Genomic DNA, 13,696 nt, shown 5'->3' on the forward strand with positions numbered 1-13,696 from the left:
AACCCTTTGGCAACATGAAAGCAGAAGCCCAAAAGTTGACTGTCCCAAAAATAACTGTTTTCAGAAGCTGCAGTCTTCCAGCAAAGGAGAGGAGCTTAACTGACCATGATTGAAATCTAAGAGTTATCTTGTTCATCAAAGGTGCATACTCGGCTATCTTAAGCTTACGGCTCATCAGTGGCAAGCCAAGATACCGGATGGGGAGAGCACCTGTGGAGAAACCATATCTTGCAATAGCCGTTTGCTCTCTTTGGTTAAGGCCCGTTGTAAATAGCTCAGTTTTAGTAGGGTTCATTTGCAATCCCGACCAGGAAGCAAAGTCATCGAGACACTCCGAGATACCATGTAAACTATCACTGCTCCCATCGAAAAATACCATGACATCATCTGCGAACATAAGGTGAGAGATCTTTAAGCTTACGGTTCCAGGATGATAGCCAATAGCTCCCATCTCATAGCGAGACATGAGAAGCCTAGACAGACATTCCATAGCCAAAACAAAGAGATACGGGGATAGAGGGTCACCCTGTCGGATCCCTTTGGTGCTATTGAAGAAACCTCCTGAAACCCCATTGACTGAAACAGAGAAAGAGGCGGTGGTCAGACATTCTGAGATCAGTAGAATGAAACTCTCCGGGACAGCTAGGGCGCGTAGTGATGCGAGGATAAAGTCCCACCGCACGCAGTCAAACGCCTTCCTTAGGTCGATTTTGAGCATACCACGGGGCGACAGAGAGTGGTTATGATAACCATTCACTAGGTCCGTGGCCAGCAAGACATTCTCCGCTAGTAGACGACCTGGAATGAAAGCCGACTGGGATTTTGAAATCATCAGTGGGAGAATTTCCTTAAGTCTAGAGGCACTCGCATATTCATCTGACTCTTTTCTTAATTGCATTGGTGTTACGTCAAACTGTTTGTGTGTTGCTAGTTTCACTACTATCATTTGGCCTTCCAAACTGTCATGGGGCTACGCAACTTTGTAACTGTGCAACTCTTGTGTTCACCAAGTTAGAAACAAACCAAATGTCATTAACCCTTGTTGATGTCAAAGGATGTTCTATGTAACTTCTGATTCAGTCGGTAAAGGAAGTATCTGTCGGAACAATACTTTTTGTTGGTGAAGGAAGAAGCACATAACTCTGTTTAGACTATAGTCTTTTTACATTTATTTTTTAATGGATTTGCCTTAACCAATGTAGCAAGTTCAAGGAAACTCATCGTCACGGCAAGTTTTAAGTAAGGCAACTAATCTTTCCTTCCACAAAAAAACTCTAAATTTCTTATGTCTTTATGTCTAGTTAGCCAGTCTTCTCTTCTCAACCCATTCTATTAGTCTCCCTTGATGGAGTGCCCCCCCCCCCCCCCCTCCATGAATTATGGGTCTTTGTTGGAGAAGAAATCTTTCACCATAACTGGTGGTATTAATGAATCCGCCAACCAATAAAGACCCGCAATACTTTCTTTAATTCGTCAAATTGTTTTTTTTTCTTATAGACTTATGAGACATATGGTAAGTTTTTTTATTTTTTTTGAAAGAATTTTAAATTTATTTCAATAAAAAAAACATTGTTGCAGTAGAAACACTGCCTCCTCTATGTACAAAGCAAGATACTCTTAAACTTTAAATAAATGCTTTAATAGTATCTATCAAACCAAACCTCCATTGCTCTTTCATACTTCCCTCCTTTCTTTTTTCTCAATCAAGTAATTCTGTTCCTTACCATCTTATCCAGGCGGGCTGTGAGACAAGCTGTCATCTGAGCAGGCTCCTCCACTCTTCTTACATTTCGCTCTCTCCATATCGCAGAGATAGCAAGCTGAAAACAATAGTTACCAAGTTCTTGGTTTTATCCACCGTTTTTAGTTAGATTTGTCATTCTCAAATATATTTTTTTCTAAACAATTAGATTCGTGAGCACTACACGTCAATTGAAGTAAATCCGAGAGCCTCTCATTTTCAAATTATTTATTTCGAACCAAAATACACTCAGCAATCCTTGTTTTCAAGCAAGTTGAAGTAAGCTGAGAACCTCTAGCTACTTGAAAGGTCCATATTAATATATACTTTTATTTCACACATCCATATAATCCGATCAGAAAGCATGGCAAATTTCTCCAGTTTTCACATTCTCTTCTTCATGTTCATCACAAGTAACTACAATACACTCCTCTGTCTTATCTTTCTCATTTCATTATTAGATTCTACATCATCTTATCTCCTCTGTTTCTAAAAGAGAACAATTCCATGTCAGCTTCCTTTAGATGATTTTTTCGTCTTCTATAAGTACAGTATGTTTCAATTCGTTGAACAGTAAATATGATATTTAGTCGTTGCACAACATATAGTTCTCAATTTTTTTTTGTCGGCAAATAGTTCTCATAATTATTATTCTTTCTTTAATGTTTTTCTTTGTCGGCAGGCGGAGTTGCTGCTTTCGCCACCGAAGACAGTTGTCCATCCACCGTCTGGCAAGGAACTCTCACAAGAAAAGACGATAACAACCTTGGCGCCGGGGGATTTCAGTTGAATCCAGGCGCTTCCGCTCAACTCACCGCTTCTTCCGAATGGTCAGGCCACGTCTGGGCTCGTACGGGCTGTGAATTTGACTCCTCGGGACAAGGTAGCTGCGTCATCGGAGACTGCGGCGTGGATTTTACATGTGCTGGCAGCGGCGGAGATAGTTCAGTTACAATGGCAGAATTCATTCATGGTGAAAAGGATTACTTCGACGTCGTTGACGGTACCAATGTCAAGTTGGGAGTAAAACCCCAAGGAGATAATAACTATTTGATCACTTTCTGCCCAGCCACCACAGGTTCTTTTTATTGGTTTTAAGTTTTGGTTTATGACATACCGTTCAGATTCGTAAATGTTTGGGAATTCAATTTAGAATTTGAAATTATTTGATTTTCATTGGGGGTGTTATTCAATCGATTTAAAATCAATTGTTAGAAAATTTTAAAATAGTTTTAGTTGATGAAATCTAAAATTTTTGCAGTACGTTGGATATATATATAGAGAGATATATTACCATGATCACAACAACATCAAAATCCTTCAAGTAAAAAACATTATAATGGCTATATTTAATAATTGAGAAATTGCCACAAATACCATATTTATATGTTTACACTAATCATTTTTACTCTTATTTTTAATGAAAGGTGAAAGACACTTATATTCTTAGGGTTAACTAATATAGAATTAGAGTTTATAGTTGAGGAGTGTGAAATATGGTTTTTTGAATATGGAATTTAGGATTCTACTAAATATATAAATAAATACTTAAAAATATAAAAACAATTAAAAAAATAGTTTCAAACATAATTTTCGATTTTCAAAAAAAAACTTTGAAAAAAAATAAAAAATAAATTCGAAAAAAACAAATTCAAAAAAAAAATTTATAAAAAAGGTTCGATTTGAAAAAGTATAATTCGAAAACATTAGTGATGGTAAAAATAAAAAGTGGTACAATGAAAGTGGTAAACATGAAATTTCTCTTTAATAATTTTAATACAAAATATATTAATCAAATAATTATTGAATATATAACCTATTCATTTCGTAAAAATATTTACGAAACACTTTTATCATATCTACATTTTGGAAAAATATATTTAATTGAACTTGATATAAAACATTAATGTGTTTATAGTTAAAGGTTTTTCTTTACAACATTAAATATGTCTATATATTGTTTGTCTAACTAATCTATTTTTATTCAACTGGGAACTTTCATTTTAGGTGGTTGTTTTAGATCACTTGCTTAGCTGTTAAGACTATTAAATATTATTTTAAATATAAAATAATATTAATCATAAAACAGTAAATAATATTATTAACTTTTCACTATAGCTAGAAAGTTATGAAAATAGTAAAAAAATATATATATATATTAAAAGTGATACGATATGGATCTTAAAATAAAGAAAACATAAAAATGATTAATTTTCAAATAAAAGTTATGAAAATTAATATAAACTAGAATAAATATTTTAGTTATTGTTGGGGAGAAAAAATATATTTTCATATTAAAATAGAGGAAAATTAATTTTTATTCTCAAAGCCACGTAAATGAAACTATATACAAATCAATAAAATGGAGAGAGAAATAGAAAGTGACTTTGACAATAACCATTAAAACTAGACTTTGATCCATGTTTTCACTTTTATGTATATATATTAAATGTTTATATTATTTTTTCAAATCCAATAATTTTGTTGTTTACATTTTTTTCTATTAAATTAATTGTTTGAATCCACCACACGTATTTTTGTTTCTTCTTATTATAAATACTAGGTCCGTTTCCGCGCTACGCGCGGATTATATATTTTTCTTTAAAATTTTGATTTTGATTTTTTGACTTAATATGTTAATTGTTTTATTTTAATATTTTATTAAATTTTGTAAATGTTTACATATCTATTTAACCTGTTTTCTGATTATTTATTATTTATTTTTTATGTTTTTGTTTGATTTGAAAATAAAATATGAAATTTTAATATTTTTCCATTTAACACATTGTGTTATTACAAAACATATTTTCAATTTTGAATCCGTCTGGGACTGATCGGATATCCGCCGGATAGTACAATTTTTAGAAGGATATCCGACACCCGGATATCCGAGAATCCCGGATCCGGATAAGGATAGTTAAATTATGGATCCGCCGGATAAGGATCTGGATCCGGATTTGGATCTTTAAAATAAATAAAAAATAATATTAGTATATATAAAATATTAACAATAATTTAAAAATAAAAAATATATAATGTCTTTAATTATTTCTATGTATAATATTATTTACATAAAATTTACATATACTATTATAAAAATGAAATATATTAAATACAATTAATTTTTATATATAGATATTACTATTTTTGAAATAGTAATAAATAAAACTTACAGATCCAGATATCTGGACTAAAAAATTAAAATATCCGGATCCGGATCCGGCTTTGACAGATCCAACATTTTATTATCCGGATCCGGATTCGGCCCTTCCGGATATCCGGATTTTCGGATCGGATCCGGATCCAATCTCGAATCGAATCCGGATCTCGGATAAAAGTCTCAGGCCTAATATTAACACGACTAAGCAATAAATATGGGGAATGTAGACCCATATTCCTATATGGAAACAGTGATTACCTTGTATTTTATCCGACCGGTATATTTATTCTAAATAACCAGAAATTTTCAAAAACCAAAGTTATTTGGAATAAAATAAATTTCATGTATTAACCGGTTGTCAATTTTATTAATCAAACATAAATTGAAATAACTGATCGAAAACCGAATATAATTTCATAAACACCCAGACATATACAATTAGAACCAAAAAATTATATAAAAAATCAAACATTGAACGTAACTGTCAAAATCTAATTTTAAAAGTTTTATTTATTATTTTAAAATAAATATGCAGTAAAAACTCTATAAATTAATAATATTGGGAATATGGAATTTATTGATTTACAGAGTTATTAATTGACAAAAAAAATTTTTTTTTAGAACTTTTCTATTTTTAGAATATATTTTTGAGCAAATTAGCTCAATATACTAAACAAAGTGGGATACCATAGAATGGGGGGAAAATGGTAATGATGGGGGAAGTGGCACCCGAACCCGATCCGAAAAACCCGAACCGAAATCCGAACCGAAGTAACAAAATACCCGAACGGGTATTGAATTAGGAGAGATTGAATACACAAACCCGAATGGATAATATCCGAACCCGAATGGATATCCGAAGATAACCGAACATATGTATAATTAACCTTATATTTCTAGTTTACATATCTCATTTTATATAAAATAATTATATTAATAATACACATACTTTAAGTTCATATGATATACATACAATTCCGGAAAAAATGATTTGCTACTCACTTAAAAAGCATGTCAAGTTTTTTTATTTCAAAAATTAACAAAAAGTTACATCCAAAATTTTAAAACAATTATTAAATTAATGCATTTTTAGTTTTAAAATGTTATGTCTAAATCTATTAACCATTTAATCTATTAAAAATAAAAAGAAGTTAAGTAAAATTTATATTTTTAAATACAAGAAATTTAAGAAATGAAAAATTTAATTTTTTTTTCAAAATCTAAATATCCGAACCCGATCCGAAATAACCGAATCCGAACTAAAAATACCCGAACCCGACCCGAAGTATAGAAATACCCGAACGGGTTCTACACCTCTATACCGAAATACCCGAAAATCCGAAATACCCGATCCGAACCCGAACGGGTACCCGAACGCCCACCCCTACTTATTGGATTTCTACTTAATTATTAGAGAAATAATATATACTTTCTTAAAAAAATTAAAATGATTTTATATTTAACATCTTATTATCAAAATTAAATTTATATGTATTTTTAATTTAAGTTTTAAATAATAAAAAAAAATATTTGATAATTTTATTGATAGTTTTAACAATTAAAAAAAAAATTATACACTAATGACTAATCTTTAAGCATTTAGTATTAGTTATTAGAACATAAGATAAAATGAACTAATGAATTTTAAACAAAAGACATTGATAATTGTTTTTAATAAGCTACAATTGAATGTATATTATTAAAATTTAACTTTATATGTAATGTACTTCAAACACATACAAATTAAAATAAGTCTTTACAACAATATTTAAATCTTATCTATTAAAACATTATATATCTTATAAATGGACCAATAATAGGGTGGGCAAAATAACTGAACCAAACCAAACCGAACCGACTCAACCAAACTCAAACTGATATAAACCAAACCAAAATATATTTTCAAACCATATGGTTAAAGGTTTTATCAGTCTAAATGGTTTGGTTTTGTTCAAAAAACGAAGTGATTATTGAATTATATTAATTAATTATATTAATAATATTAAGATATTTATTTACATTTTTACCATAAAAAAATTAAGATATTTAATCATCTAACCTAAACAACTATTTTTATACATTTTACTTATAAATAAATAAAAGAAATACATTAACAATAAAATAGAAATATAAATATCATTATCTATCACCAAAACAAAAAAGCTACTTGTGATATACATATATATATATATATATATATATATATATATATCATAAACTATGATCTAAACAGAAAAATTACTAGGCAATAGCTTAAAAGTTAGTTTCTTATGTACGATTGTTTATATGGTTTATTTGAAAAAAAACATAAGATGTGTTTATATTTATTTATAATATTAGATTTGACTTTAGATAACAGTTACTGTTATGGCGAATATAAATAATGATCTTAGGAGTATATTTTATGTTTTGTATACATGTGTGTTCAGATAACTTAAAATTTGAAATGCACGGGTCAAGATTCTTAAAATACATATTAACTAGATACTGACCCGCGCTGTGCGCGGATATTGTTTTTGTAAATTTTTATTAGAATTATTCATATTAATCATGGGCATTTGGTTTTTGGTTTCAGTTACCTGGTTCTATTTTAGAGCTTTAAGATCCATTCGGATTTTTAGAAAATTTGATTTTGTTCTGGTTCTTATTTTTTGGTTTTCAGTTTGGGTAACAAAATTCAGAATCAGCTAATATCCGAGATAATTTTAGATTCTATTCGGTTCCGGTAATATTCTATTTTTCTGTTAATTTGATTTAAAAATCATAAAATTCGGGTATTTTATATTATTAAATATCAGGTTTTTGGTTTTCGGATAAAAAAAATTGGATAATTCAGTGACGTTTATATTTTGATAAAAATATTCCGGTGATTCAGATTTTTGTGTATTTTGTTTTTAAATAATATTTTTAAATTATTTGAGATTAGATAATTTCATTTTGAGTTTTTATTTATAATATACTTCTTCCTTACAATTTACGTTTTTTGGAGAACTCCTTATAATTTAATTTTGTTTTGTTGTTAAGACTTGTCATGAATATATGCAAACATTTGGTTGTTTGCCTTTTTTTTTAATTTAATCAAACGAATATAAACACCTTTGGACCATATGATCAAATTGATAGGCGTAATGGACCCATTAATTTGGAAGGAATTAAACTTTTAGTCTAATGAAATTGGTCCATTAGTTACAGAAAACCAAGAAAAACAAAATAAAGCCCAAAGTTATATTTTTTTCCGGGAAGGTGAACAACTTTAACGTGTCGAAAAAAAAAAACTTAACAACTTTACTTTTTTGGTCTTCTCTGTCGGTAATCACGTCCTCTTAATCGTCTTCTCGATAACAACAAACAAAATCTGTTGAAACTATCCCTGTTTGCTGATGAGAAATTCAAAATCGTTCACTCTATCATCTTCACAATCGATCTACTGTCATTAAGGTAGAATTGTTTTTGTCTGTATACTATCATATTAAACGATCAGGGTTATATCAAACCTCCAAATTAGTTTGGTATCTTGATGTGATAGATCTTTATACTCTATTTGTAGATCGAGCATGACTATGACCTTTCAAGGCATGACTATAGAAAATATGAGGCGAACGAAGATGTTTTATAGTGATTTGGTTATAAAATTAGGTTTAATGGTATTGATAAAAATATTGTGAATTCAAAAAAAAAAAAAAGAGATCTATAGCATATTCCGATTTTCATATTTTTTAGGAGCTGTTAAAGGTAGTTTAGATATTCAGTTTTTGTTTGCAAGTCACGTTAGATTAATGTATTGTGAAGATATTCTGAATAAAAATGAAATATATCTATAGCATATTCTGGTTTTCATATTTTATAGGATTCGTTTGCAAGACACGTTAGTTTAAATTTGCTAAAATCTCCCTATTGATGTGGTTAGAGTATTTTAGTTTACGATTTATAATCTAAAAATATCTGAATGAGACCATTGATATGACTGGAAGTGTTTAATTGAAATTTTGGTTTTAATAGATCAAACTAAACATATGTAATATAAACAGTGACCATAATAACCGGGCCTCGTGGTCTGATAGTAAAGGAACCTCGGCTGAGGTGCTCGCCATCACGAGTTCGAGCTCCGGCCACAACGGATTTAACATGGTTTCCGTTTGGCCTCCAGGACCTTTCTCGCCAGTTCCGGTTGGACGCGGTGGAATAGTCGGACTAAGTGAGAGGTCCGGATACCTGGATTATCAAAAAAAAAAAAAAACAGTGACCATAATCAAAACTCTATATGAGAGTAGCTTGTCTGCAATGTATATTGTTGTTTTAAATCGTTTTTTTTTCACCTATTAGAATGTTCTGTACGTTGAAAGATGAACCAAATAACTCATAATCTGACATTAAAGTTATTATATCTAATAATATATCGTGTAAGTTTGGATGGTTTTGTACGGTAGAGTTTGGTTTAATTAAATTCAACGGGTTATGTTATTTATTTAACATATCATTTAATTTTGGAAGGGCTTAGTATATTAGATGTTGGTCTAGTTAAAGTGAACCGGTTATGTTATTTAAACAGCGTGTATATAGTTATTATGATAACAAACTTATACGGGTCCAATATATAAGGTAGCCTAGTAAGGAAACTGAAAGAGTCCAAAATTTAAAATGAACTTTTTTGGGTAGATAAAAAATAGGACTCTGTTTTAATAAATTAGATGTCTTCCTTCCAATTTTATAGGAAAGTAGTTATTATAGTCAAGAATATATGAGGTGATTTAGTAATGATGCCAAAATGTTATAAGAAATAAATGAAATATAACTTTCTAGAAATGGTCTATTTTTTAAAATATCATACATAAATCAATGTTGTGATTTCTGTTTTAATATATAAGATTAGAGAAAAACTGTTTAATCCCACAAAGTCTCAATAGTCCTAACGTTAATAAGACCCTAATTTTGTTATAAATACACAATTAACACAAGATAAACCACACAAAAGGTAAATTATAACATGCAAACACAATTACTTTTTTCCCAAAATTATAAAATATCATAAATTCAAAAAGAAATTTCACTTATAATGATCGATGTTAACCTCCATCCAAAAATGATTGGGTAAAAAAGTGATGGTAACAGATTTATTTGGACCACTAAATACGTTAATATAACCTCCTTCTAACAAATATGTAAAAGCCGTTAAAAAAAACAAATACGTAAATGTAATTAGTACCTTGTTAATTGGAATACATTTTCGGTACTGATAAATTTATCGCTATTTTTAGGCAACATTTTCCATTTTATCACCAGCTCCTAATATTTCTAACTATATATATGTTTCTGTAAAAATGTTATATAACATTAGTTGAATCTTTTTGAGAATTTGGTTATGAATTCGAGAATTTAGAACCTAACACTAATTTTGTGAGAGAAAATCAATGGGTTTATTCGTTCTTGTGGATCTCTACTTCACCAAACTTTCATATGGATTGTACCACTTTAGTGTCTAACGTATTAGCAGAAGGTGCCAGTGATGGCTCCAAGAATAGTCTAACCTTAGTCCTTTTTTTTGTCTAAAGCCTATTATTAATAACGTAAAGGAACAGTTAATTAATAATTAGTTCACACGAGATTTACGTAAGATTAACGTCTCATAAATTCATAATACCATGATCGAACCTATGACTAAAAACACAGCAACCACTTAAATTTGAGTATTTTCCGATTTATCCATCTCATTTGACTCTTCAGTCTATGGATATATTGACCCTACCTACTGAAAGCTGTTTGTGTAGAGAACTCATAATCGTAGAGTAGACTTTTCAAACATAAATGTATAGAAGTATATATGTTAAGGGCGTTGCATGGATTGACTAACTTGAACCCCGGACTCGCACTATAAATAGGCGCTAAATGATACGATTCAAACATATAAAAAAAACTCAAAAGTATTATTTCACGAAAATGTATGGGGTTAGGATGTTAGCATCATCACCAATCTTGCTGTTTCTTCTCAGCCTTCTAATGGCTTCCTACTTCGACACCACGTGCTTACTAATCTTTTAAGCTTATGTAGCATCCATTAATCATCTTCTATATATTGATTATAGTTTATTGCATGACAATTTTATTACTAGCTGAACCAATCGGAGTATGCTTCGGGCAGTTTGGAAGTAACCTACCAAAGCCATCGGATGTTGTGGCTATGTACAAGCAGTACAACATCCGGCGAATGCGGATGTACGGTCCCAACCCTGAAGCTCTCGACGCTCTCCGGGGCTCCAACATCGAGTTAATCCTTGACGTTCCCAATGGCTACTTGAAACGTCTCGCAGATAGCCAAACGGAGGCCAACACATGGGTCCGAGACAACGTCCAGAAGTACAACGATGTCAGATTCAAGTACATCTCGGTCGGAAACGAGGTGATGCCCAGGGGCCCAGGTGGGGCTGGGACGGTTCTCATCCAGGCTATGCAAAAGATTGATAAGGCGCTTTCCGAAGCAGGCCTCAGTATCCCGGTCTCCACGACTACAAACATGGGAGCCTTCACGGACACGTATCCTCCCTCGCGCGGAAGATTCAGTGATGAGTATAGGAACTTTCTCCAACCGGTGATAGGTTTCTTGGTGAGCAAGCGATCTCCTCTGCTGGTGAATATCTACACTTACTTCGGCTTCAAGAACGGCAACTTCTCTCTAGACTTCGCTCTGTTCATACCGAGCAATGATGAGTTCAAAGACCCCAACAACCAGCACTATTACCAAAACCTCTTCGACGCCAATCTCGACTCAGTTTATGCGGCACTGGATAAATCGGGCGGTGGATCATTGGAAGTCGTGGTGTCGGAGAGCGGTTGGCCCACGCAGGGAGGGCCCGGGGCGAGTGCGGAAAATGCAAGGATTTATATTTACAATTTGATACAACATGTGAAGAATGGATCTCCGAGAAGGCCATGGAAAGCTATAGAGACTTACATATTCGCCATGTTCGATGAGAATGAGAGGCTGGATGGTTCTGGGATGAGCTACTTTGGGCTGTTTCTTCCTACTACTAAACAGCTTAAATATGGTGTTAATTTCAACTAATCTCCTTGAAGAAGCAAGGGCTAGTAAAACAATGATGCGGCAAACGGTATTTGTTTTATGTAAGAATGTGTGAACTTGTTGTAATAATCAACACAATAATAACATAAGGTTCTCTTCAGGGATTGACACATCAGATTTTTAGATAACTATGAGAGTGACATGTCAATAAATGAAAAAGTTAGAAAAACCAATCAAAATATTTTAAATTTACATATCATCTTACACGTCATTTTTAACAATTTGTTGTTTCGTCTACTGCGTCTGAATTTAACTCTCCAACAATTTATGTTCTTGAAGTCACAAATAACTCAGCAGCCATGAATATGACTTATCGAGTTCTATCTTTACTACTTGGTAATTAGTGGTCTCATCATCAACTACGAGAAGGAAAACACATCCAAGTTTCGTAAGCTTGATTTTTGAATCAAAGTTGAGAATTTACTTAAGGTTGGGTGTTGTTGTTCAGTTGTGTATCTACTGATTCTCGAGATTTCATGGATTATTGTTCTAGCTTGGTTCTACACAGTTGGCATAAATAAAAAATAATGAATTGTTTTTGCAGTCAACAAATGTATTTTCTAGCTTGATTCTACACATATGGCATAAAGAAAAAAAACGAGTTATTTTTGCAGTTAACAGGTGTATCACGGCACATTGCTGGTAGAACTTTTCCTAGACATAAAGTGTATCACGTCACATATTGTTTTTAAGGAAAAAAATTGGTCGTAATAACATTAGTTATAGTTAGATACATGATACATCACACATGTTCTTCTTTTCTCCCCTTTTTGTGTCTTAGTCAAACTTTAAACCGATTAAACAATGTAAAATGCATATGCTGGAATTATTGTGTCTTAGTTTAAAATTAAAAGTTGAGAGGGGATAATATATCCAAACTTACTTTGCATTCAATGTCAGTCCAAGATAAATAAATTACTTAATGGTTTAAATGAAACTATCAACAATTTTTCAAACTATGGTTACCTTACAAAGGTATAAGGATTAGAAAAGAGAGGTGGCAGACCTAGAGCAAGAGGGGGGGGGGGGTGGCATTTGTTATTTTTCCACTAATAACAAGTTTTTTTTTTAGAACACAAGTTTTGAGTTTATATAAATACATATAAACTCAGCATTTAGTTTTAACAAAATGGTGTAACCCCCAACCAAAAATAATAATGGTTCAGAAGGAAAAAATATTTCCCTTTGGTTTTACAAAACATTGGAAAATGGTAGTAAACAAAAAAAAAATTGTTGTTACAAAAAAAAAGTAGCTAGCAAAAGAGTAGAATAAATATAAAACATACATCAATACTATAATAAGTCGGGAGTATGTCAGTTCTTTATAATAAATATAAAACATAGTATAATATATATGAGATAAATTTAAAAATAAAGTGGTATTTTCAATTTGAAACATGAAAGAGAAATATACATAAAAGCTAAGACCATATGCAAAATAATTAAAAATGTATTTTGATGTCATGTAAGCATATAAACTATATATTTAAGCTTTGATGTTATCCATTTTAAATAGTTATTTTAATATTTAATATCAGAATGATTATATTTATATCTTATTTAAATATATATTTTATATATTTTTCTTTTATCAAAGATATAATATATATTTTTAAACAATTGAAAAATCCAAAACATCCCGCGGCTGAGCCCGGGTTATTTTCTAGTAAGGATAATGAGCCTTACCCATTGTTTGTACTTCATCTGTTTCAGTAATGTA

The 13,696-nt window shown here is 31.2% G+C and overlaps 1 protein-coding gene across 3 annotated transcripts; it reads left to right on the forward strand.

The window, feature by feature from the left end:
* The first annotated feature begins 1,845 nt into the window (after positions 1–1,845).
* LOC103831964 (glucan endo-1,3-beta-glucosidase-like) lies at positions 1,846–12,149 on the forward strand. 3 transcript variants are annotated; one of them, XM_009107911.3, is made up of 3 exons: positions 1,846–2,154; positions 2,424–2,819; positions 11,009–12,104. In XM_009107911.3, exons 1-3 carry the CDS (start codon positions 2,106–2,108, stop codon positions 11,956–11,958), a joined length of 1,395 nt encoding a protein of 464 aa, XP_009106159.1. In that variant the 5' UTR covers positions 1,846–2,105; the 3' UTR covers positions 11,959–12,104. The 3 variants fall into 3 exon arrangements, with proteins under 3 accessions (XP_009106159.1, XP_033130976.1, XP_033130975.1); XM_033275085.1 differs by having other exon boundaries at positions 2,092–2,292; positions 11,009–12,149; XM_033275084.1 differs by having other exon boundaries at positions 2,092–2,287; positions 11,009–12,149.
* The last annotated feature ends 1,547 nt before the right edge of the window (positions 12,150–13,696 follow it).

Source organism: Brassica rapa, chromosome A07, assembly GCF_000309985.2.
Source record: "Brassica rapa cultivar Chiifu-401-42 chromosome A07, CAAS_Brap_v3.01, whole genome shotgun sequence".
Taxonomy (NCBI): domain Eukaryota; kingdom Viridiplantae; phylum Streptophyta; class Magnoliopsida; order Brassicales; family Brassicaceae; genus Brassica; species Brassica rapa.